Source organism: Scyliorhinus torazame, chromosome 13 (genome assembly GCF_047496885.1).
Source record: "Scyliorhinus torazame isolate Kashiwa2021f chromosome 13, sScyTor2.1, whole genome shotgun sequence".
NCBI lineage: Eukaryota > Metazoa > Chordata > Chondrichthyes > Carcharhiniformes > Scyliorhinidae > Scyliorhinus > Scyliorhinus torazame.
Window position 1 is genome coordinate 80237453 of NC_092719.1, and position 21795 is coordinate 80259247.

At 49.0% G+C, this 21795-nt stretch overlaps 1 protein-coding gene across 4 annotated transcripts in view; it reads left to right on the forward strand.

Annotated features, from left to right (window-relative positions):
• Positions 1-21795, forward strand: part of plekhg7 (pleckstrin homology domain containing, family G (with RhoGef domain) member 7) — a 190263-nt gene that overhangs the window by 61751 nt on the left and 106717 nt on the right. For 3 of the 4 annotated variants that reach the window (XM_072471859.1, XM_072471861.1, XM_072471858.1), the window contains exon 2: positions 7726-8445. In XM_072471859.1, the coding sequence (XP_072327960.1) occupies positions 7750-8445 (696 nt within the window). In that variant the 5' untranslated portion in view covers positions 7726-7749. The remainder of the gene's footprint in view (positions 1-7725; positions 8446-21795) is intronic. The other variant, XM_072471860.1, reaches the window with a different exon arrangement.

The window sequence follows — 21795 nt, forward strand, 5'->3', positions numbered from 1 at the left end:
TGAGCCAACACGGTTGTATATGGTACAACGCTATTTTATTCAAACTTACTATGTACAGTTTTGTCTTTGCACTCTGCACGTAGGGGTTCCCTGCTTGTGATGTTTTAACAGCTCTTCCCTGTTTCTTTGTCCCCAGACCTACTGACCACCAGGTGTCGTGCTCGTGCTTTTTATGTGGTTGGTGTTCTTGTCTGTGATTGGTTGTGGTGTTGTGTGCTCTGATTTGCCTGTTGGTGTGTCCATCATGATGTGTGTGTTTGAATATCATGACATCCCCCCTTTTTACAAAGATATGTGCCTACGTGGTAATAAATATGATCGTGTCGTGAGTGCATCTAAGAGTGTGTGTGTGTCGTGTGCAGCATGTGCATATGACGGAACTATGTACATGGGGCGATGTCGGGTGCGTCACATGAACCAAGTTGTACCATAACATAACATAAATGCGAACGAGAGAAGAAGAAAAAAAAACTTGAACAGTTGTCCAGACAGACGACATCTGGAACGATAAACAACAACAGGTTATCATGTAAAATTGTGCAACTTGTTAAACATATGAACGGTATTATAAGTCCAGTCTAATGGGCTTGTGACGAGTTCGGGTTGATCGCCTCAAGGGTGGATCAAGAACCACCGGCTGCTGTGCAGGCATGGCCATGGGTGGCGATGGAAAGGGCGTGATGTGCGGCAGCTCCACAAAGTCATCCTCGGAAGCCTGTTGAGGATCTGGCGTGTGCGTACTGTGTGGCTGTGAGCGTGGAAGTCGGCGAAGGGCGCGCCGATTGCGGCGACGCACTGAACCATCTGGCATGCGAACCAGGAACGAGCGGGGAGCCACTTGTCGGAGGACTTCGGCCGGTGCTGACCAGCCACCATACGGTTGATGGACGCGTACTTTGTCTCCGGAGGACAGGGGGGGCAGGTCCGTCGCTCGTGTGTCGTACCGACTTTTCTGGCGATCACGCTGCATTTGCATGTTCCGAAGAACCGCCTCATGGTCTGTTGTTGGTGCCAGGATGGAAGGTACCGTCGTCCTGAGGGAGCGACCCATTAGTAGCTGCGCTGGCGAGAGACCCGTGGATAGCGGGGCCGATCGATAGGCCAGCAAGGCAAGGTTAAAGTCCGATCCGGCAGCAGCCGCCTTGCACAGGAGCCGCTTGGCGATGTGGACACCCTTTTCAGCCTTCCCGTTCGATTGTGGATGTAGAGGGCTGGATGTCACATGAGTGAAACCATATGCTGCGGCAAAGGACGACCATTCACGGCTGGCGAAGCAGGGTCCATTGTCTGACATGACAGTCCTTGGAATGCCATAGCGAGCAAATGTTTCCTTGCAGGCCCCAATGACTGCGGACAACGTCAGATCATGGAGAGGCATGACTTCCGGGTAGTTTGAGAAGTAGTCTATAATAACGATGTAATCTCTGCCGAGCGCGTGAAATAGGTCAACACCCACCTTCGCCCAGGGGGACGTCACCATCTCGTGTGGTAGAAGTGTTTCCGGAGGTTGCGCCGGCTGAAACCTCTGACAGGTTGTGCAGTTGAGCACCATGTTGGCTATGTCTTCATTAATACCCGGCCAATATACCGCCTCCCGGGCCCTTCGTCTGCATTTTTCGACGCCCAAGTGGCCTTCGTGTAGTTGATGAAGAATCATCTGGCGCACGCTGTGCGGAATAACGATCCTGTCTGATTTCATAAGGACCCCGTCTATGTTGGTAAGATCATCTCGCACATTATAAAACTGGGGGCACTGCCCTTTGAGCCACCCTTCCGTCATGTGGCGCATCACTCGCTGCAGAAGGGGGTCAGTCGCCGTCTCTGCGCGTATGTGGGCCAGACTAGGATCATCAGCTGGCGGATTTGCTGCTGTCAGAGTTACGTGTGCCTCAATTTGACGCACGAACCCCTCCGCATCTGGTGGTGTGCTCACTGCTCGGGAAAGAGTGTCCGCCACGATGAGATCCTTCCCCGGAGTGTAGATCAGTTCGAAATCGTACCTCCTGAGTTTAAGTAAGATGCACTGGAGGCGAGGAGTCATGTCGTTCAGGTCTTTGTTAATGATGTTGACCAGGGGGCGGTGGTCAGTTTCGACCGTAAATCGTGGCAGGCCATACACATAGTCGTGGAACTTGTCCAGTCCAGTTAACAAGCCCAGGCATTCTTTTTCGATTTGCGCGTAGCGCTGTTCAGTAGGGGTCATGGCTCGTGAGGCATATGCAACCGGGGCCCATGACGACGTGCTGTCTTTTTGCAGGAGTACCGCTCCAATACCAGATTGGCTGGCGTCTGTTGAGATCTTTGTAGGGCGAGTCGTGTCAAAGAAGGCCAGCACTGGTGCCGTGACCAGTTTGTGCTTGAGCTCCTCCCATTCCCGCTGATGCGATTGGTGCCAGTTGAATTCTGTCGATTTTTTTACGAGATGGCGCATATTTGTTGTATGAGAAGCCAGGTTGGGAATGAACTTCCCAAGGAAGTTGACCATGCCCAGGAATCTTAGGACAGCCTTCTTGTCAGCCGGTCGTGGCATGGCTGTGATGGCGCTAACCTTGTCTGCATCGGGACGGACCCCTGACCTTGAGATGTGGTCCCCGAGGAATTTCAGCTCCGTCTGGCCGAAGGCACACTTCGCACGGTTGAGACGCAGGCCATTTTGTCGTATGCGGGTGAAGACACGTCGTAGACGATGCATGTGTTCCTGCGGAGTGGTGGACCAAATGATGATATCGTCCACATATACACGTACCCCTTCGATGCCTTCCATCATCTGCTCCATAATGCGGTGGAAAACTTCAGATGCTGAAATGATGCCGAATGGCATCCGGTTGTAGCAGAATCTGCCAAAAGGGGTGTTGAATGTGCATAGTCTTCGGCTGGCCGGGTCCAGTTGGATCTGCCAAAATCCTTTGGACGCATCCAATTTGGTGAATATTTTGGCTCGCGCCATCTCGCTGGTGAGGTCCTCTCGTTTCGGGATGGGATAGTGTTCCCGCATGATGTTGTTATTCAGATCTTTAGGATCTATACATATATGGAGCTCGCCAGAGGGCTTCTTTACACAGACCATGGGGCTGACCCATGGCGTGGGCTCCGTGACCCTGGATAGGACCCCTTGGTCCTGAAGAACCTGCAGTTGTACCTTGAGGCGGTCTTTGAGTGGCGCAGGAACCCTGCGAGGTGCGTGAATGACAGGGATGGCGTCCGGTCTGAGTCGAATCTTGTACGTGTATGGCAATGTCCCCATGCCTTCAAAAACCTCCTGGTTGTGAGCAAGGAGGGAATGGAGATTTGCGTGGAACTCAGCATCCGGGAAGTCGGATATCTCATCTGGAGAGAGAGACATAATGCGCTGTACCAGGTGAAGGACCTTACACGCCTGTGCGCCCAGTAACGAGTCCTTTGATGAGCCGACAACTTCGAAGGGGAGTGTGGCCGTGTGCATCTTGTGAGTTACCTGTAGCTTGCAAGATCCTATGGACGGGATGACGTTCCCGTTATAGTCAACCATCTTGAGCCGGGATGGCGTGATGGGTGGTTTGACCTTCATGGCCTGGACTGCAGAATATGCAATCAGGTTGGCGGATGCGCCGGTGTCCAGACGGAAGGCGACGCGCGATCGGTTGACCGTCAGGGTGGCACACCACTCATCGGCTGGATTGATGGCATTGACCTTGTTGACATCGATGACGGAAACGCGGAAGGCATCCTGGTCATCTGCATCACTTAACTGGAAGTCTTGATGCGTGGGCTGGACGGTCCTGACTTGTCTGCGAGTTGTCGAGGATGCGCCGGATCCATGGGTTGAGCCGAACGACAGTGGGCTGCGTAGTGGCCCATCTTGCCACATCTGAGGCATTGTCGGTTTTTTGCAGGACATTGCCCTTTTAAATGTAGAGCTCCACAATTGCCGCACGTCATGACGTCACGGCGTTCGTTGCGCCACTGCGCATGCGCAGTGCGATCTTGCGGTGGGCGCGCCTGCGCAGTGCGTCCCTCGTTGTGGCCGTTATTTTTGGCGCGCACCTGCGCGGGAGACCGCGAAAAGCGCGGGAAGCGGCCGCTGTCGTCCGGGCCGTGGGTCGGGAAGTAATCGACGGCCTGGATGCGTTCGACGTCGTGGGCGGCCTGGCTTGCCGATTCGACGGCTGGGGACCCCCTCCATGCCAACTCGGACGCCTGAAATCGGGCAAAACGGCAGGTAGCATTTTCGTGGAGGGCACAGGCTTCCACAGCAGACGCTAAGGTGAGGCTTTTTATTTTAAGAAGCTGCTGGCGTAGGCCACTAGAGGCAACGCCAAAAACAATCTGGTCCCTGATCATGGACTCTGTGATGGTGCCGTAACCGCAGGACTGCGCTAGAATCCGGAGGTGCGTCAAGAAGGGTTGAAAAAGCTCCTCCTTACCTTGCAGGCGTTGCTGAAAGAGGTATCTTTCAAAACTTTCATTTACTTCAACTTGAAAGTGCTGGTCCAGCTTGAGGATGACCGTGTCATATTTGGACTGGTTTTCGCCCTCTTCGAACACCAGTGAGTTGAAGACGTCGGTGGCGTGCTGACCTGCGTAGAAGAGGAGCATTGCAATCTTCGTTTCATCCGAGGCACTCTGTTTTTGGGTGGCACGGATGTACAGGTCAAATCGCTGCCTGAAGAGCTTCCAATTGGTACCTAGGTTCCCCGCGACCTGCAACGGCTGCGGTCCGTCGGTGTGGTCCATGTCCAGAATGGCAGGTTATTAGGCAGGTATCGATCCACTCCTGTACCATGTGGTGTTGGGTGTTCTGACACACAGATGAGCCAACACGGTTGTATATGGTACAACGCTATTTTATTCAAACTTACTATGTACAGTTTTGTCTTTGCACTCTGCACGTAGGGGTTCCCTGCTTGTGATGTTTTAACAGCTCTTCCCTGTTTCTTTGTCCCCAGACCTACTGACCACCAGGTGTCGTGCTCGTGCTTTTTATGTGGTTGGTGTTCTTGTCTGTGATTGGTTGTGGTGTTGTGTGCTCTGATTTGCCTGTTGGTGTGTCCATCATGATGTGTGTGTTTGAATATCATGACAAGTGAGTGGGCTACATGAGTGCCCCCCCTTTCATCTCAGTGGGCCGCATGTTCACTAACTATAGATTTCATAGAACCTACAGTGCTGAAGGAGGCCACTCAGCCCATTGAGTCTGCACCGGCCTTGGAAAGAGCACCCTACTTAAGCCCACCCCTCCACCCTATCCACATAACCCCACCTAACCTTTCTGGACACTAAGGGCAATTTAACATGGCCAATCCATCTAACCTGCACATCTTTGGACTGTGGGAGGAAACCAGAGCACCGGAGAAAACCCACCCAACCATGACCCTTGAAAAAGATGAATACATTTAATACATTCCGAATAGCTCTTAATTTATTTTAAAAATTCTTAATCATTCATATGTTAATAGAATTGTCATCAACTTCAAGTGGTAAAAAGTGGAACACGCAGAGGGAGTCAACGGCTCTCACGGTCAGTGTTGTGAGCAGTCAGCATGCACCTCACTTCACTTGCCCTGATAGGTCACATGTGGCTCTCCAGGTGTAGATTGTCCACCGTTACCTTAAATCATTTGGCCATTTTAGCTACTGAAGAAATCAAATATCTGGCAGCGAGTTAAACCAGCTTGTGTTGTACATTGCAACCTTCTTGAGATGACTTCTGCTATTCAAAATGCCATAATTTACCTTCAATAACTTCAAAACTCTGGCTGGTATCTCCCCCCCCGCAAAACTCTGGCTGGTATCCCCAGCAACAGACGGTGATTAATTCCTTAAAGTAGGTAATAAATGACTGCCACCTCCGGTAGAACTCTTCAACCAATCCCATAATGGTGTACATGACTTTCTCTAGGTACAAGAATTCCATTAGTTCCCCCAGCCATACCAAGGTTCTGGGCGGGGAAGAGGACCTCACCCCAGCAGAACCCATCTCTGGGCAATCAGAGAGGCAAAGGCCAGGACATTTGCCTTCACTCCCATCCGACACCCCAAAAATGGTCACTAAAGGACACGGCAGAAAGTACAGAAGTCTGAAGACCCGCACATCCAGACATAGGAACAGCTCTTCCCCACAGCTACCAAGACTCCTCAACGACTCCCCCTCGGACTGATCTGTTCCCTGTAAGAACACTATTCACGACGCCCTATGCTGCTCTTGCTCATGTATATGCTTTGTTTGGCCCATTGTTCCACACTGTAACCAATCACTGTTTGTCGATGTACCATTTGTTATTGTTCTCTGTTGATTATTCTCTTTGCCAACTATGTACGTACTGTGTACATCCCCTCGGCCGCAGAAAAATCCTTTTCACTGTACTTCGGTACATGTGACAATAAATCAAATAAATCAATCAATCCACCCTTTTCAGCTCTTCGCCATGTTCCTTTACAACCTCCAAAGTCTTCTCCCAACTTCTCAGGAACAGGACCCAGCATCTCCTCAGTCGACTTACGCATTGCCTCTCGCCATGCTTTCAAACTGTTCTTTGAATTTGATGGCCAGTGCCCCCTCTAGCATATCTGCCGTGATTAGGGTGGCCGTGACTGCCACACCCGCCGCCGCCATCTTCCCTGCTAAGGCTTGACACAAAGCCTCCGAGTCAGCTGAAGAATTTCAATCTGCAGACTTCTTAGTTATGGTCGTTTTTGACATACTTCCCATCTAAGACGTCTCTCTTATAGAAAGAGATTGTCCAGCAAAAACCCTGGGAACCTTGCAGAGAGGGCCAAAAAATAAGGTGGGAGCTACCTAATGCACGACGTCATCCGACATTCCGCCACCAGAAGTCACCTCGGGACTCAGCTCGTGGCATTTGTATCTCCGGATGACAATGAGTAGGGTGTAGATCAGTAAAATTACAAAACATTGGGACTGCAATTTTAGGACAACATGAGTTGAAACATCCAAGGATATTCATTTCATTGCCAGGGATGGGGTGTTGGTGGCTAGCATAAAACAAAAGGTACTGGTGAGGTACAGCTGGGTGTGGTCAGTGTACATGCAGAAACTGACCCTACTGTTCAGTTCATGTCACCGAGGGGAAGCATGTAAATGAGGATTTGGAGGAGGTCTAGGACAGATCCCTGGGGGACATCAGAGATAACAGCAGGTGAAAGAGAAGAGAAGCCATTGCAAGTGATTCTCTGGCTACAATCAAAAAAGGAATCAGGCCAGTGTAGATTCATCCATCTGAATGATGACTGAGAGGTGTTAGAGGAAAGTGGTGTCTTCAGACTTCTGACCAATCTTGTAAAAGGCAGCAGGCAGGTCGAGATGGATGAGGGGGGAAAGTTTGTCTTTGTGACACCATTTGTGACTTTGAAAAGATCCGTTTCAGTGCGTTTTGGAAGGGGCGTAAACCTAACTGGAGAGATTCAAACATGGAGTTCTGGGAAAGGTGGGCACTGATTATGGATGGCAACGAGGTATCTAGGAAATTTGAAGGGGAAAGGAAGGTTGGAGAGTTGCGGGGGGGGGGGGGGAGGGTTTTGCATGAAGGGTGGAGTTAAGGTTTTCTTTGAGGAGTGGGGAAATGGCGGTGGATTTGAAGAGACAAACAGAAGCTGAAGGGAGAGAACTGTTAACAATATTCGTTAACATGGGGGCCACGAGAGGGAGCCTTCCTTTATCTGAAGACTACACATGGTGTTATGACAGGAGTGATGATTTAAAGTACATCTGTTTTCTTTTTTGAATAGGTTAGGCTCTACAAGCGATAATTCATGGAAGTTAATGTGCAAAACCTGCATGCTGGGACCTATCTGGAAATGCGAGACCGAGGGTGTGAAGCAGTGAACTTAGAAGATACCTTGGAAGAAAAGACTGGTTTGAACGAGGGTCTTTGTGCCTGGAAGCATGACACTGAGGCCCGGACAAGTCCATTTCAAATGGAAGACAATGACGGCGAATGCATCAAAAGCTTGGCAGACAAGAAACCATTGCCCATCTTTAAATATTCCTCCTCCCCAGACCTCGAGGTTTCCCAAAGTCCCTGCTTTCAGTTTGACAGGTTAGCCCCTGCCAGGGTGTCCTTATCTCCATCTCTTCGAAGAATGAGGAAAAACATGTTGGCGTCACCAGCACCGCAGGAACCTAGTAGGGCAGGGAGGCAATTCAAAGACACAGAAGAGCATGCCCCTGACAGTGACACCTCTGTGTCATCAAATTACTTACAGATTCCTCATTTTGTAGCCGGTCCATCCCTAGATAGCCAAAGACCTTTGAGTAAGGAGACTCCAACACAACTACAGCAACAGCAAGACACTGTGAAAATTATGGAAACCCTGTTGTATGTGAACCAACAAAAGAGTAACCATGGTGGGGTTGCAGAGGTCACCCCTCATACTGGGAAAGACACTCCTCTATGGGCAAGGCGAGGAGGTGACTGCAAATTTGCTTTATTGGATAATCTTCAGCAGGTAAAATATACATTCACATTATATTTTCGTACTTTGTCACTGTGTTTAACTATCCTTAGGTTCAGGTTAATAAACAATTTTCAGGTATTTACCATTTTATACATAGGAGGGGCCACTGGCTTATACGCATTCTCACTTTGTGACAACATTTGAGTTTCCTTTCCTTCTTGGAAATGCTGCCTGTTCCTTGGCCACCCAGGGGGTGCTGATCCTTTGCTGCTATCCAGTTTCTTCTGCTACCATAGCCAGTTGACAGTTTATTTGGGTGTGAGTTTTGACAGCGAGATTCAATGGGCTGTCAGACCAGGGGAACGGAATTTGCCAGCTCAATCCCGTTGTTATCCGGTGCTTCATTTTCATGAGGGCTTGATGATCAGGATGGGGACCCAACCTGATATTCCTCTTGCCAACCCAAAAATGCTGAAACTAATTGTAGCACTTCTATAACTAACCCAGCTAAGATCTGATAACTCAGGAGAGATCAAAGCTATCTTGTACCACCTGGTCTGTATGGCCAAGTACTTGGGAAGCTGTAAGGGATACTCTGTTTCCAATTGTTACAAAACCGATAATGGGTAAATAAAACATGATTATGGGGTGTCATTTATGAAGATGATCTTTTCTAATAGGTTCGAATCCCTACAGTGCAGAAGGAGGCCATTTGGCCCATTGAGTCTGCATCGAACTTCCGAAGGAGCACTCCACTCAAAGTCATTCCTCCACCTTATCCCAATAACCCCTTAACCTAACCTACACATCTTTGGACTGTAGGAGGAAACCAGAGCACCCGGAGGAAACCCACACAGACACGGAAGAACGTGAAAACTCCACACAGTCACCCAAGGCTTGAATTGAACCCGGGTCCCTGGTGCTGTGAGGGAGCAGTGCTAACCACTGGGCCACTGTGCCGCCCATGAAGGCAATATTGCAAGGATTCCAGGTAAATTATCATTGCATTTCACAGACGCACTTGCTTGATCGGCACCCCATCCACCATCTGGAACATTCACTCCCTCCACTACCAAGGCACAGTAGCAGCAGTGTATACCATCTACAAGATGCCTGCAGCAACTCACCAAGGCTGCTTCAACAGCACCTTGCAAAACCGTGACCTCCACCACCTGGAAGGGCAAGGTCAGCATATCCTAGGGAGCACCATCACCTCCAAGTTCCCCTTCAAGCCACTCACCATTCTGACTTGGAACTATATTGACCCAGCAATCCTGTCTTGCTGCTGAGCCCAAACCCTGGAGCTTCCTCTAAGCGATTCCACAGTCAATTAATCAGATCTAAGCTCCTGCCACATCCAGTTGTGAATGGTGGAGGACAATTAAACAACTCACCGAAGGAGGAGGCTACACAAATATCCCCAACTTCACTGATGGAGGTCCCCAGCATCACAGATGCCAGTCTTCAGCCAATTAGATTAACTCCACGTGATATCAATAAACGGCTGAAGGCACTACAAAAGCTATGGACCCTCACAATATGTTGGCAACAGTGCTGAAGACTTGTGCTCCAGAACCTGCTGTATCCGTAGCCAAGCTGATCCAGTACAGCTCCAGCACTGGCATCTACCTGGCAATGTGGAAAGTTGCCCAGGTGTGTCCTGTACACCGAAAGCAGGATAAATCCAACCCAGCCAATTACTGCCTCATCAGTCTACTCTTGATCATCAGTAAAGTGATGGGAGGGGTCATCAACAGTGTTAACAGGCATCACTTGCTCAGCAATAACCGGCTCACTGATGTTCAGTTTGGATTCCGGCCCTGATTCCTCCAGCACCCTGGTTGATCAAAACCTCTGGTTTACAGCTGATAATAGTCTTCCTTGCAGAGTCATTCACTCAGCGTCCCCGCAGATTAGAGAATGCAGTACTCACAGGCAGTAGGCTTTCTGGAGAGACACTTTATTTCTTATCAAACTGGGGTTTCAGCTCGAGGTTCGCCTCTGGCCCAAATCTTTCTGTAGAGACATTTTATTTCACCTCAAAACTTTCTTTCAGCTTGTTGTTTGACTTCAGTCCTCTGCAGTCTCAATAAAATGAGACCCAGACTTGCTGGAGAGAGCGAGTCAGCCCTCACAGAGGCCTTTTGTCGAGAATTGGTTGGATCCTTTTGGAGAGAGTTAGTTAGGTCCCTTCATCCAGGCTGCCAGAACCAAAGTTGAAACCAAACTGGAATCCTCGTAACTGAAAACATTCCAGTGGGCGTAGATCCGATCATCACCTGTTACTGGGCAGAGCACAGCCTTTTGGGCAAATTCATTGGCCACCAGCTAAATCAATCAAACCCAGTCTTCACTGACACTGGCCAGTCTGCAATTACCAGTTTAAAACAGCACAACCCTCCGGAATCCTCTGTTTGAATTAAAAGCACAGGCCACTGCTTCCTTCTGCTTGAATTAAAGATACAGTCTGCCTTAAGGACACTTGTCCATAAATCACCGATGGATCAAACATAACGGCAAAAATAAAAGAAAGGTGAAACAAGGGAATAAACAAGAACAAACAGGAAGGACCCTTACAATGACAAGTAATATTCACAGCACACAAGTGCCAGGCAATGACCATCTCCAATGAGAGAATCTAACGTTTGTCCCTTGATATTGAATGACATTAGTATCACTGAAACCCCACTATTAATATCCTGGGGGGTTACTATTGTCAAGAAACTGAACTGGACTAGTCATATAAATATGGCTACAAGAGCTGGTCAGAAATCCTGCAGCGAATAACTCATCTCCTGATTCCCCAAAGCCTGTCCACCATCTACAAGGCACAGGTCAGGAGTGTGATAGAATACTCTCCCCTTTCCTGGATGAGTGAAGCTCCAACAACACTCAAGAAGTTCAACACCACCAGGACAAAGCAGCATAAACTACTTATTGATTTCTTGTTGGTTGAAGATTTTTCTTCCCAACATCTGGCCTAAATTCTTTAACCTATGTTCCCTTGTCCTGTGTGAAGGTTTACCTTGAGGTAATGATACAGTTACTTTATCTAGAAATTTTGAAAGTTCTTGCATTTATAAAAGATATCGAGATGCTCCAAGGTGTTTCCCAATGTTTATACTTTTTAAAGGTGGCGGCACGTTGGCATAGTGATTAGCACTGCTGCCTCACAGCACCAGGGACCTAGGTTCAATTCTAGCCTTGGGTCTCTGTGTGGAGTTTGTATATTCTCCCCGTGTGTGTGTGGGATTCCTCCAGGAGCTCCGGGTTTCCTCCCACAGTCCAAAGATGTGCAGGTTAGGTGGATTGGTTATGCTAAATTGCCCCTTAGTGTCCAAAAGGTTAGCTGGGGTTACTGTTACGGGCTAGATAGGGTGCTCTTTCAGAGGGTCGGTACATACTCGATGGGCTGAATGGCCTCCTTCTGCACTGTAGTGATCCTATGATTCTAATCTAAAGTGTCGACACTGTTGTACAAACATGGCAGCCAATTTGCACTCAGCACACTCCCACCAAACAGCAATGTGATAATGACCAGCCATTTTGTGATGTTGTTTGAGGGATAAATATTGCCCAGGACATTGAGGAGAGATCTCCCTGACAGAATGATTACAGCACTAATGGGAGCCTTGTTGTCCATTGGGTCTCTTCAGCTCTCTGCAAGAGCAACTCAGTTGGTCCCACCCTCTGCACTTTACCCAGCCCTGCATTACTTCTCTCTGGAGATAATTATCAAATTCTGCTTTAATAGCCATGATTGAATCTGCCTGCACCACATTTGAACATGTGCCACTAACATTCCAAAAGATGGCATGTCCAACAGCGCAATGTGGAAGGTTCACCACATGTCTAACTTACTGATTCACAGAATTTACAGTGCAGGAGGCCATTTGGCCCATCGAGTCTGCACCAGTCCTTGGAAAGAGCACCCTACCCAAGCCCACAGCTCCACCCTACCCCCGTAACCCAATAACCCTACCTAACCTTTTTTGGACAGTAAGGGCAATTTAGCATGGCCAATCCACCTAACCTGCACACCTGGATTGTGGCAGGAAACCGGAGCACCCGGAAGAAACGCATGCAGACACGGGGAGAACGTGCAGACTCCGCACAGTGACCCAAACTGGGAATTGAACCTGGGACCCTGGAGCTGCGAAGCAACTGTGCTAACCACTATGCGGCCGTGCTGCCCACTAAATGAAGGTTTCTCCCCTGTGTGGGTGAAGTTTTCCCCGTTCTCAGCCCCTCCTTGTGTCCGTGTGAAGGGCCACCAACCCCCTTCCAGTGTCGAGATGGAGGTTAGGAACATACAAATTAGGAGCAGGAGCCACTCTGCCCCTCATGTCTGCTCCAATAAATAAGATCATGGCTCATCTGATTGAAGACTCAACCCCACTACCCGATAATCTTTCACCCCTTGTTAATCAAGAATCTATCTAGCTCTGCTTTCAAAGATTCTGCTTCCACTACCTTTTGTGGAAGAGAATTCCAGAGACTCACGACCTTCTGAGAGAAAATATTTCTCCTCATCTCTGTCTTAAGTGAGTTATCCCTTATTTTTAAACGGTGACCCCAGTTTCAACAAGAGGAAACATCCTCTCCACATCCACCCTGTCAGTACCCCTTAGGATCTTAAAGGTCTCGATCAAGTGGCCTCTATTCTTCTAAACTCAAGTGTATACAAACCTAAGAGTGCGATTCAGCGGACTATATGCTAAAAATACACCCGGATAGTCAATGGCACTTTGTTGCTTTTTTGGCCTTGAGGGGATTCTCTCTGCTGAGGCTGCACTTAGACGGATTTCCTGCCGATCTTCCAACTCCCCCCTTTCAGGCCCCTCCCCACCCCATTTTTGTGACCCCCATAACCCCCCAACCTTGGGGAGCCCCCCAGGAACCCGTCTTTCACCCTCCCTCTACCTACAAGGCCACCCCCGGGCCTGGATCTGGCAGTGCCAACCTAACATCTTGGCATCTTTATACTGCCACCCTGCCCTGCGTCTGACCACCCGGGGGTCTCCAATGGCTTGGGTGACCTCCTGCTAGGTGCCGTTACATCTGCTCCAGGTTTGTGTGAATCAGTACTAAATAACCTCCGACTCCCTGGCAAGGCCTCTCCGGCACATTTGGCGAATCCCAGGCCCCGGATGAATCTGGCAAACGTGTATTTAAATGAGCCTAATGTCTTATTTAAATATGCAGATCTGGATCTTGCCCAACAAGAGCGAGATCCATATCGCGACCCCTCGTGAGATTCCATTGAATCACGTGAGACATGTCAAGCGTCGTGGATCTCGTGAGAGGTCTCTCGTGAGATTCAACGGCTTTGTCCCAACGCCAATCCGGGAGCGACGAGGCCGCTGAATCGCGCCTCTAATCCCTCCAACCTTAAGACAATCCGCCCATTTCTGGTGTTAGTCTAGTAAACCTTGTCTGAACTGCTTCTAACGCATTTACATCTTTCTTTAAATAAGGAGACCAATACTGTACACAATACTCTAGATGTGGTCTCACCGATACCCTGTACAACTGAAGCATAACCTCCCTACTTTTGTAATCAGTTCCCTTCACAATAAACAATAACATTCTATTGGCTTTCCTAATTACTTGCTGAACCTGTATCCTCGACTTTTCTGATTCATGCACTAGGACACTCAAATCCGCCAGAATCTCAGAGCTCTGCAATCTCTCACCATTTAGATAATCTTTTTTATCCACCTGTCAAAATGGACAATTTCACATTTTCCCACATTTTACTCTACCAGATCTTTGTTCAGTCACATAACCTATCTGTATCATTTGTAACCTCCTTATGTCCTCTACACAATTTACTTTCCCACTACCTTTGTGTCATCAGCAAACCTAGCAACCATGCCTTCGGTCCTTTCATCAAAATCATTATTATTAATTGTAAGAAGTGGAGGCTCCAACACTGATCTCTGTGACACACCACTAGCCTAACCTGCCAATCAGAAAAAGGTTCTGGGCGAGATTTAATGGTCACGTTTCTCTTCGGCGAGAGTGCGACTCGGCTGTTAGATTGGGGGAGATGCCAAAATTGGGAACCGCGCTGGGCGCCGAATGGTTTGTGATCTTTTTTTTTTAGAATATATTTTATTGAAGCATTTGAAATTTTCACAGTTGAACACATTAACATTTCTTTTTTTTTTAATAAACAATTTTATTGAGGTATTTTAGGCATATAGAAAAAATGACATTGCACAGTACAAACAAAAAAAGAAGCCAAGACACAAATTCCACATTAAACATAATGCAAACCACGGCTCTGTTCACGCATGGACCTGCTCTACTCTACTCTACCCTAGCCCCCCCCACCCCCGCCCTCTCCTGCCCCCCCCCCCCACCCCCCTTGCTGACGCTTACTCCTCTGCGAAGAAGTCAATAAATGGCTGCCACCTTCAGGCGAATCCTAGTAGCGAACCTCTCAAGGCGAACTTGACTTTCTCTAGGCCAAGAAAGCTCGCCATGTCCGATAGCCATACCTCAGCCCTCGGGGGCTTTGAGTCCCTCCATGCTAACAGTATTCGTCGCCGGGCTACAAGGGAAGCAAAGGCTAGAACATCAGCCTCCCTCGCTTTCCGGACTCCCGGGTCTTCCGAAACCCCCAAAATCGCCACCTCCGGGCTCATTACCACCCCAGTTTTCAATACCCGGGACATGACATCTGCGAATCCCTGCCAATACCCCCCGAGTTTAGGGCACGACCAGAACACGTGTACATGGTTAGCCGGCCCTCCGGCGTGTCTAGCACACTTGTCCTCCAGCCCAAAGAATTTACTCATCTGGGCCACCGTCATGTGGGCCCGGTGCACGACCTTAAACTGGATCAGGCTGAGCCTGGCGCATGATGCGGTCGTGTTTACTCTGCTCAGGGCTTCTGCCCAGATACCGTCCTCCATCTCTCCCCCCCCAAGCTCCTCCTCCCACTTAAGTTCAGGCCCTCGATCTGCGTATCCTCAGCTCCCATTAGCTCCTTGTAGACGTCTGAAACTCTACCCTTTCCCACCTCTCCCCTAGAAACTACCCTGTCCTGCCTCCCCTTCGGCAGGAGACGTGGGAAGGACAGCACCAGTCTGCGTAAGAAATCCCTCACCTGCAAGTATCTAAAGTCGTTCCCTCTCGTCAGCCCAAACTTCTCCTCCAGCACCCTCATGCTCGGAAAGCTCCCTTCCAGGAACAGATACCCCATCCTCCCAATCCCCGCCCTCCTCCACAGTCGATATCCCCAGTCCATGCTCTCCGGGGCATATCGGTGGTTGCCGCAGATTGGGGTCCACACCGATGCTCTTACCTCCCCTACATGCCTCCACTGGCCCCAGATCCGGAGAGCCGCCACCACTATTAGGCTGGTGGAGTACCGTGCCGGCGAAAGCAGCAGAGGCGCCGTAACCAGGGCTGCTAAGCTAGCGCCCCTGCACGAAGCAGCCTCCCAAACCGACCCCGCACCCACCATCCATTTCCTTATCATCGCTATGTTGGCCGCCCAGTAATAGTTGCTGAAGTTCGGCAACGCCAGCCCCCCTTCTCCTCTGTTCCTTTCAAGCATCACCCTCTTCACCCGCGGGGACTTCCCTGCCCATACAAATCCCAGAATAATTTTATTCAGCCTCTTAAAGAAGGACCACGGGATAAAGATGGGACGACACTGAAAAACAAACAAGAACCGCAGGCGAATCGTCATCTTAACAGTCTGCACCCTCCCCGCCAATGACAGCGGGAGCGCATCCCACCTCCGGTCCTCCTGTAGTGTAGCTGACTGGGAGCAGAGTCGGAGGGGGGAGATCTAGTTAGTCCACACGGCAGCTATATTCTGTAAGGTAAGAGGGTATGAAGGCTAGGCCAGTTACATGCTCCTCCTGTAGGATGTGGGTGGTGAGGGATACCACCGGTGTCCCCGCTGACTATACCTGCGGGAAGTGCACCCAACTTCAGCTCCTCAAAGACCGTGTTAGGGAACTGGAGCTGAAGCTGGATGAACTTTGGATCATCCGGGAGGCAGAGTGGATGATTGAGAAGAGTTACAGGGAGGTAACCACACCCAAGGCACAGGACAAGAATAGCTGGGTTACAGTCAGGGGGGAAAAAAACAAACAGGCAGACAGTGCAGGGATCCCTCGTGGCCGTTCCCCTTCAAAACAAGTATGCCATTTTGGATGCTGTTGGGGGGGATGACCTACCGGGGGAAGGCCCTAGCGGCCAGGTCTCTGGCACTGAGTCTGGCTCTGGGGCTCAGAATGGAAGGGGGGAGAATAGAAAAGCAATAGTTGTAGGAGATTCAATGGTTAGGGGAATAGATAGGAGATTCTGTGGTCGCGAGCGAGACTCCCGGATAGTATGTTGCCTCCCGGGTGCCAGGGCCAGGGATGTCTCTTCAGGATCCTTAAGGGGGAGGGGGAGCAGCCAGAAGTCGTGGTGCACATTGGTACCAACGACAGAGGTAGGAAAAGGGGTGTGGAGGTAATAAACAAGTTTAGGGAGTTAGGCTGGAAGTTAAAAGCCAGGACAGACAGAGTTGTCATCTCTGGTTTGTTGCCGATGCCACGTGATAGCGAGGCTAGGAATAGGGACAGAGTGCAGTTGGAACACGTGGCTGCAGGAATGGTGTAGGAGGGAGGGCTTCAGGTATTTGGATAATTGGAGCGCATTCTGGGGAAGGTGGGACCTGTACAAGCAGGATGGGTTGCATCTGAACCAGAGGGGCACCAATATCCTGGGAGGGAGGTTTTCTAGTACTCTTCGGGAGGGTTTAAACTAATTTGGCAGGGGAATGGGAACCGGATTTGTAGTCCAGCAACTAAGGTAGCCGATATTCAGGACGCCAAAGCGTGTAATGAGGCAGTGGGGAAGGGAACACTGACAAAGGAGAGTACTTGCAGGCACGGAGATGGGTTGAAGTGTGTATACTTCAACGCAAGAAGCATCAGGAATATGGTGGGTGAACTTAAGGCATGGATCGGTACTTGGGACTACGATGTGGTGGCCATCACGGAAACTTGGATAGAAGAGGGGCAGAAATGGTTGTTGGAGGTCCCTGGTTATAGATGTTTCAATAAGATTAGGGAGGGTGGTAAAAGAGATGGGGGGGTGGCATTATTAATTAGAGATAGTATAACAGCTGCAGAAAGGCAGTTCGAGGGGTATCACCCTATTGAGGTAGTATGGGTTGAAGTCAGAAATAGGAAAGGAGCAGTCACCTTGTTAGGAGTTTTCTATAGGCCCCCCAATAGTAGCAGAGATGTGGAGGAACAGATTGGGAAACAGATTTTGGAAAGGTGCAGAAGTCATAGGGTAGTAGTCATGGGCGACTTTAACTTCCCAAATATTGAGTGGAAACTCTTTAGATCAAATAGTTTGGATGGGGTGATGTTTGTGCAGTGTGTCCAGGAAGCTTTTCTAACACAGTATGTAGATTGTCCGACCAGAGGAGGGGCAATATTGGATTTAGTACTGGGTAATGAACCAGGGCAAGTGATAGATTTGTTAGTGGGGGAGCATTTTGGAGATAGTGACCACAATTCTGTGACTTTCACTTTAGTAATGGAGAGGGATAGGTACGTGCAACAGGGCAAGGTTTACAATTGGGGGAAGGGTAAATACGATGTTGTCAGACAAGAATTGAAGTGCATAAGTTGGGAACATAGGCTGGCAGGGAAGGACACAAGTGAAATGTGGAACTTGTTCAAAGAACAGGTGCTACGTGTCCTTGATATGTATGTCCCTGTCAGGCAGGGAAGAGATGGTCGAGTGAGGGAACCATGGTTGACAAGAAAGGTTGAATGTCTTGTTAAGAGGAAAAAGGTGACTTATGTAAGGCTGAGGAAACAAGGTTCAGACAGGGCATTGGAGGGATACAAGATAGCCAGGAGGGAACTGAAGAAAGGGATTAGGAGAGCTAAGAGAGGGCATGAACAATCTTTGGCGGGTAGGATCAAGGAAAACCCCAAGGCCTTTTACACATATGTGAGAAATATGAGAATGACTAGAGCGAGGGTAGGTCCGATCAAGGACAGTAGCGGGAGATTGTGTATTGAGTCTGAAGAGATAGGAGAGGTCTTGAACTAGTACTTTTCTTCTGTATTTACAAATGAGAGGGGCGATATTGTTGGAGAGGACAGTGTGAAACAGATTGGTAAGCTCGAGGAAATACTTGTTAGGAAGGAAGATGTGTTGGGCATTTTGAAAAACTTGAGGATAGACAAGTCCCCCGGGCCTGATGGGATATATCCAAGGATTCTATGGGAAGCAAGAGATGAAACTGCAGAGCTGTTGGCAATGATCTTTTCGTCCTCACTGTCAACAGGGGTGGTACCAGGGGATTGGAGAGTGGCGAATGTCGTGCCCCTGTTCAAAAAAGGAACTAGGGATAACCCTGGGAATTATAGGCCAGTTAGTCTTACTTCGGTGGTAGGCAAAGTCATGGAAAGGGTACTGAAGGATAGGATTTCTGAGCATCTGGAAAGACACTGCTTGATTAGGGATAGTCGGCACGGATTTGTGAGGGGTATGTCTTGCCTTACAAGTCTTATTGAATTCTTTGAGGAGGTAACCAAGCATGTGGATGACGGTAAAGCAGTGGATGTAGTGTACATGGATTTTAGTAAGGCATTTGATAAAGTTCCCCATGGTAGGCTTATGCAGAAAGTAAGGAGGCATGGGATAGTGGGAAATTTGGCCAGTTGGGTAACGAACTGGCTAACCGATAGAAGTCAGAGAGTGGTGGTGGATGGCAAATATTCAGCCTGGATCCCAGTTACCAGTGGCGTACCGCAGGGATCAGTTCTGGGTCCTCTGCTGTTTGTGATTTTCATTAATGACTTGGATGAGGGAGTTGAAGGGTGGGTCAGTAAATTTGCAGACGATACGAAGATTGGTGGAGTTGTGGATAGTAAGGAGGGCTGTTGTCGGCTGCAAAGAGACATAGATAGGATGCAGAGCTGGGCTGAGAAGTGGCAGATGGAGTTTAACCCTGAAAAGTGTGAGGTTGTCCATTTTGGAAGGACAAATATGAATACGGAATACAGGGTTAACGGTAGAGTTCTTGGCAATGTGGAGGAGCAGAGAGATCTTGGGGTCTATGTTCATACATCTTTGAAAGTTGCCACTCAAGTGGATAGAGTTGTGAAGAAGGCCTATGGTGTGCTCGCGTTCATTAACAGAGGGATTGAATTTAAGAGCCGTGAGGTGATGATGCAGCTGTACAAAACTTGGTAAGGCCACATTTGGAGTACTGTGTACAGTTCTGGTCGCCTCATTTTAGGAAGGATGTGGAAGCTTTGGAAAAGGTGCAAAGAAGATTTACCAGGATGTTGCCTGGAATGGAGAGTAGGTCTTACGAGGAAAGGTTGAGGGTGCTAGGCCTTTTCTCATTAGAACGGAGAAGGGTGAGGGGCGACTTGATAGAGGTTTATAAGATGATCAGGGGACTAGATAGAGTAGACAGTCAGAGACTTTTTCCCCGGGTGGAACAAACCATTACAAGGGGACATAAATTTAAGGTGAAAGGTGGAAGATATAGGAGGGATATCAGAGGTAGGTTCTTTACCCAGAGAGTAGTGGGGGCATGGAATGCACTGCCTGTGGAAGTAGTTGAGTCGGAAACATTAGGGACCTTCAAGCAGCTATTGGATAGGTACATGGATTACGGTAAAATGATATAGTGTAGATTTATTTGTTCTTAAGGGCAGCACGGTAGCATTGTGGATAGCACAATTGCTTCACAGCTCCAGGGTCCCAGGTTCGATTCCGGCTTGGGTCACTGTCTGTGCGGAGTCTGCACGTCCTCCCCTTGTCTGCGTGGGTTTCCTCCGGGTGCTCCGGTTTCCTCCCACAGTCCAAAGATGTGCGGGTTAGGTGAATTGGCCAATGATAAATTGCCCTTAATGTCCAAATTGCCCTTGGTGTTGGGTGGAGGTGTTGAGTTTGGGTAGGGTGCTCTTTCCAAGAGCCGGTGCAGACTCAAAGGGCCGAATGGCCTCCTTCTGCACTGTAAATTCAATGATAATCTATGATTAATCTAGGACAAAGGTTCGGCACAACATCGTGGGCCGAAGGGCCTGTTCTGTGCTGTATTTTCTATGTTCTATGTTCTATGTTCCTCCCTCACTCGTTCCACCAGTCGGGACAGGTTGAGCTTATGCAATTTGCCCCAGTCCCGTGCCACCTGAATCCCCAAATATCGGAAACTCTCCCCCACTAGTCTGAACGGCAACCCCTTCAGCCTACTCTCCTGCCCCCTCACCTGAATTACAAACAACTCGCTCTTAGCTCGAGTTCAGTTTGTATCCAGAGAACCGGCCAAATTCCCTGTTCGCCGTTTTAGTTGCTGTGATATGAAGAGTCTAAAGTTCTTGTTCCTTTTCACCAAACACCAGGGGCGCGATTCTCTGCTCCCGCGCCGTTTCAGAGAATCGCCTGGGTCGCCAAATTTTCCTGCGACACAACGATCCGACGCCCTCCCGCGATTCACGGAAGCGGCCAGATCGGCACAATCGCGTTTTGCGCGGCTCGGTCCAGTGAATTGCCTGAGACAGCCAAAAATAGCGATTCACCGGTACCCCCGCGATTCTCAGTGCCGGATGGGCCGAGCGGCCTGTCCAAAACAGCAGGTTTCCCCCGGCGCCGTCCACACCTGGTCGAGAAAAATGTCTCTCTGGAGCTGATGCCCTGCAAAAAGGCAGCTTTTATATCTATAGATTTGCATTCCCATGTCTTTGTGGCTAATAAAGCCAAGAAGATCTTTAAAATAACCTTTCCTGCTGTCGGTGAATCTACCGTTAAATCCTGATCTTCTAAGTTTTCTTCAAATCCCCTTGCCACAAGCCTGGCCTTTGCCTTATAAGTTCCATCCGGAAGAACCTATTCCGTGCAAATCCATCTGTGGGATAGAGTCGCCTATCTGGTATTTCCGTGTATACCCCAAATTCACTCCAACTATGCAGTTCTTGCTGTTTATCTTCTTTAATAACTTTTTCATCTAATTTATTTGAAGCCACCAAAATCTCACGTGCATATGGGCTTCTACTCCTATTAGTATTCGTAGTCTTACTCATGTTCCGAGATCTTGACAAACTACGTCCCCTCTCCCGCCTGGTATCTCGTTCTGTACTGCTACTGCTTGATCTTTCCCTTCTGCTGTGGGATGTCCTTTCAATAGTTCTCGACCTTTTCCTGCGGACCTGTTCACTATCCGATGTACTATCTGAACTGGCACTGCGTTTCTGTGCCCTCCATTTTTAAACTTCGTTTTCCCAATCCATTATCTTGACTCCTTCACCTGAATGCTGTACATTCAACCAATGTTTATACTTTCCAGTGGCCTTCCCTGCTCTACTAATAACAGTTGCATCCTTCCATTGACTATACCCTTCTGGCAAGTAT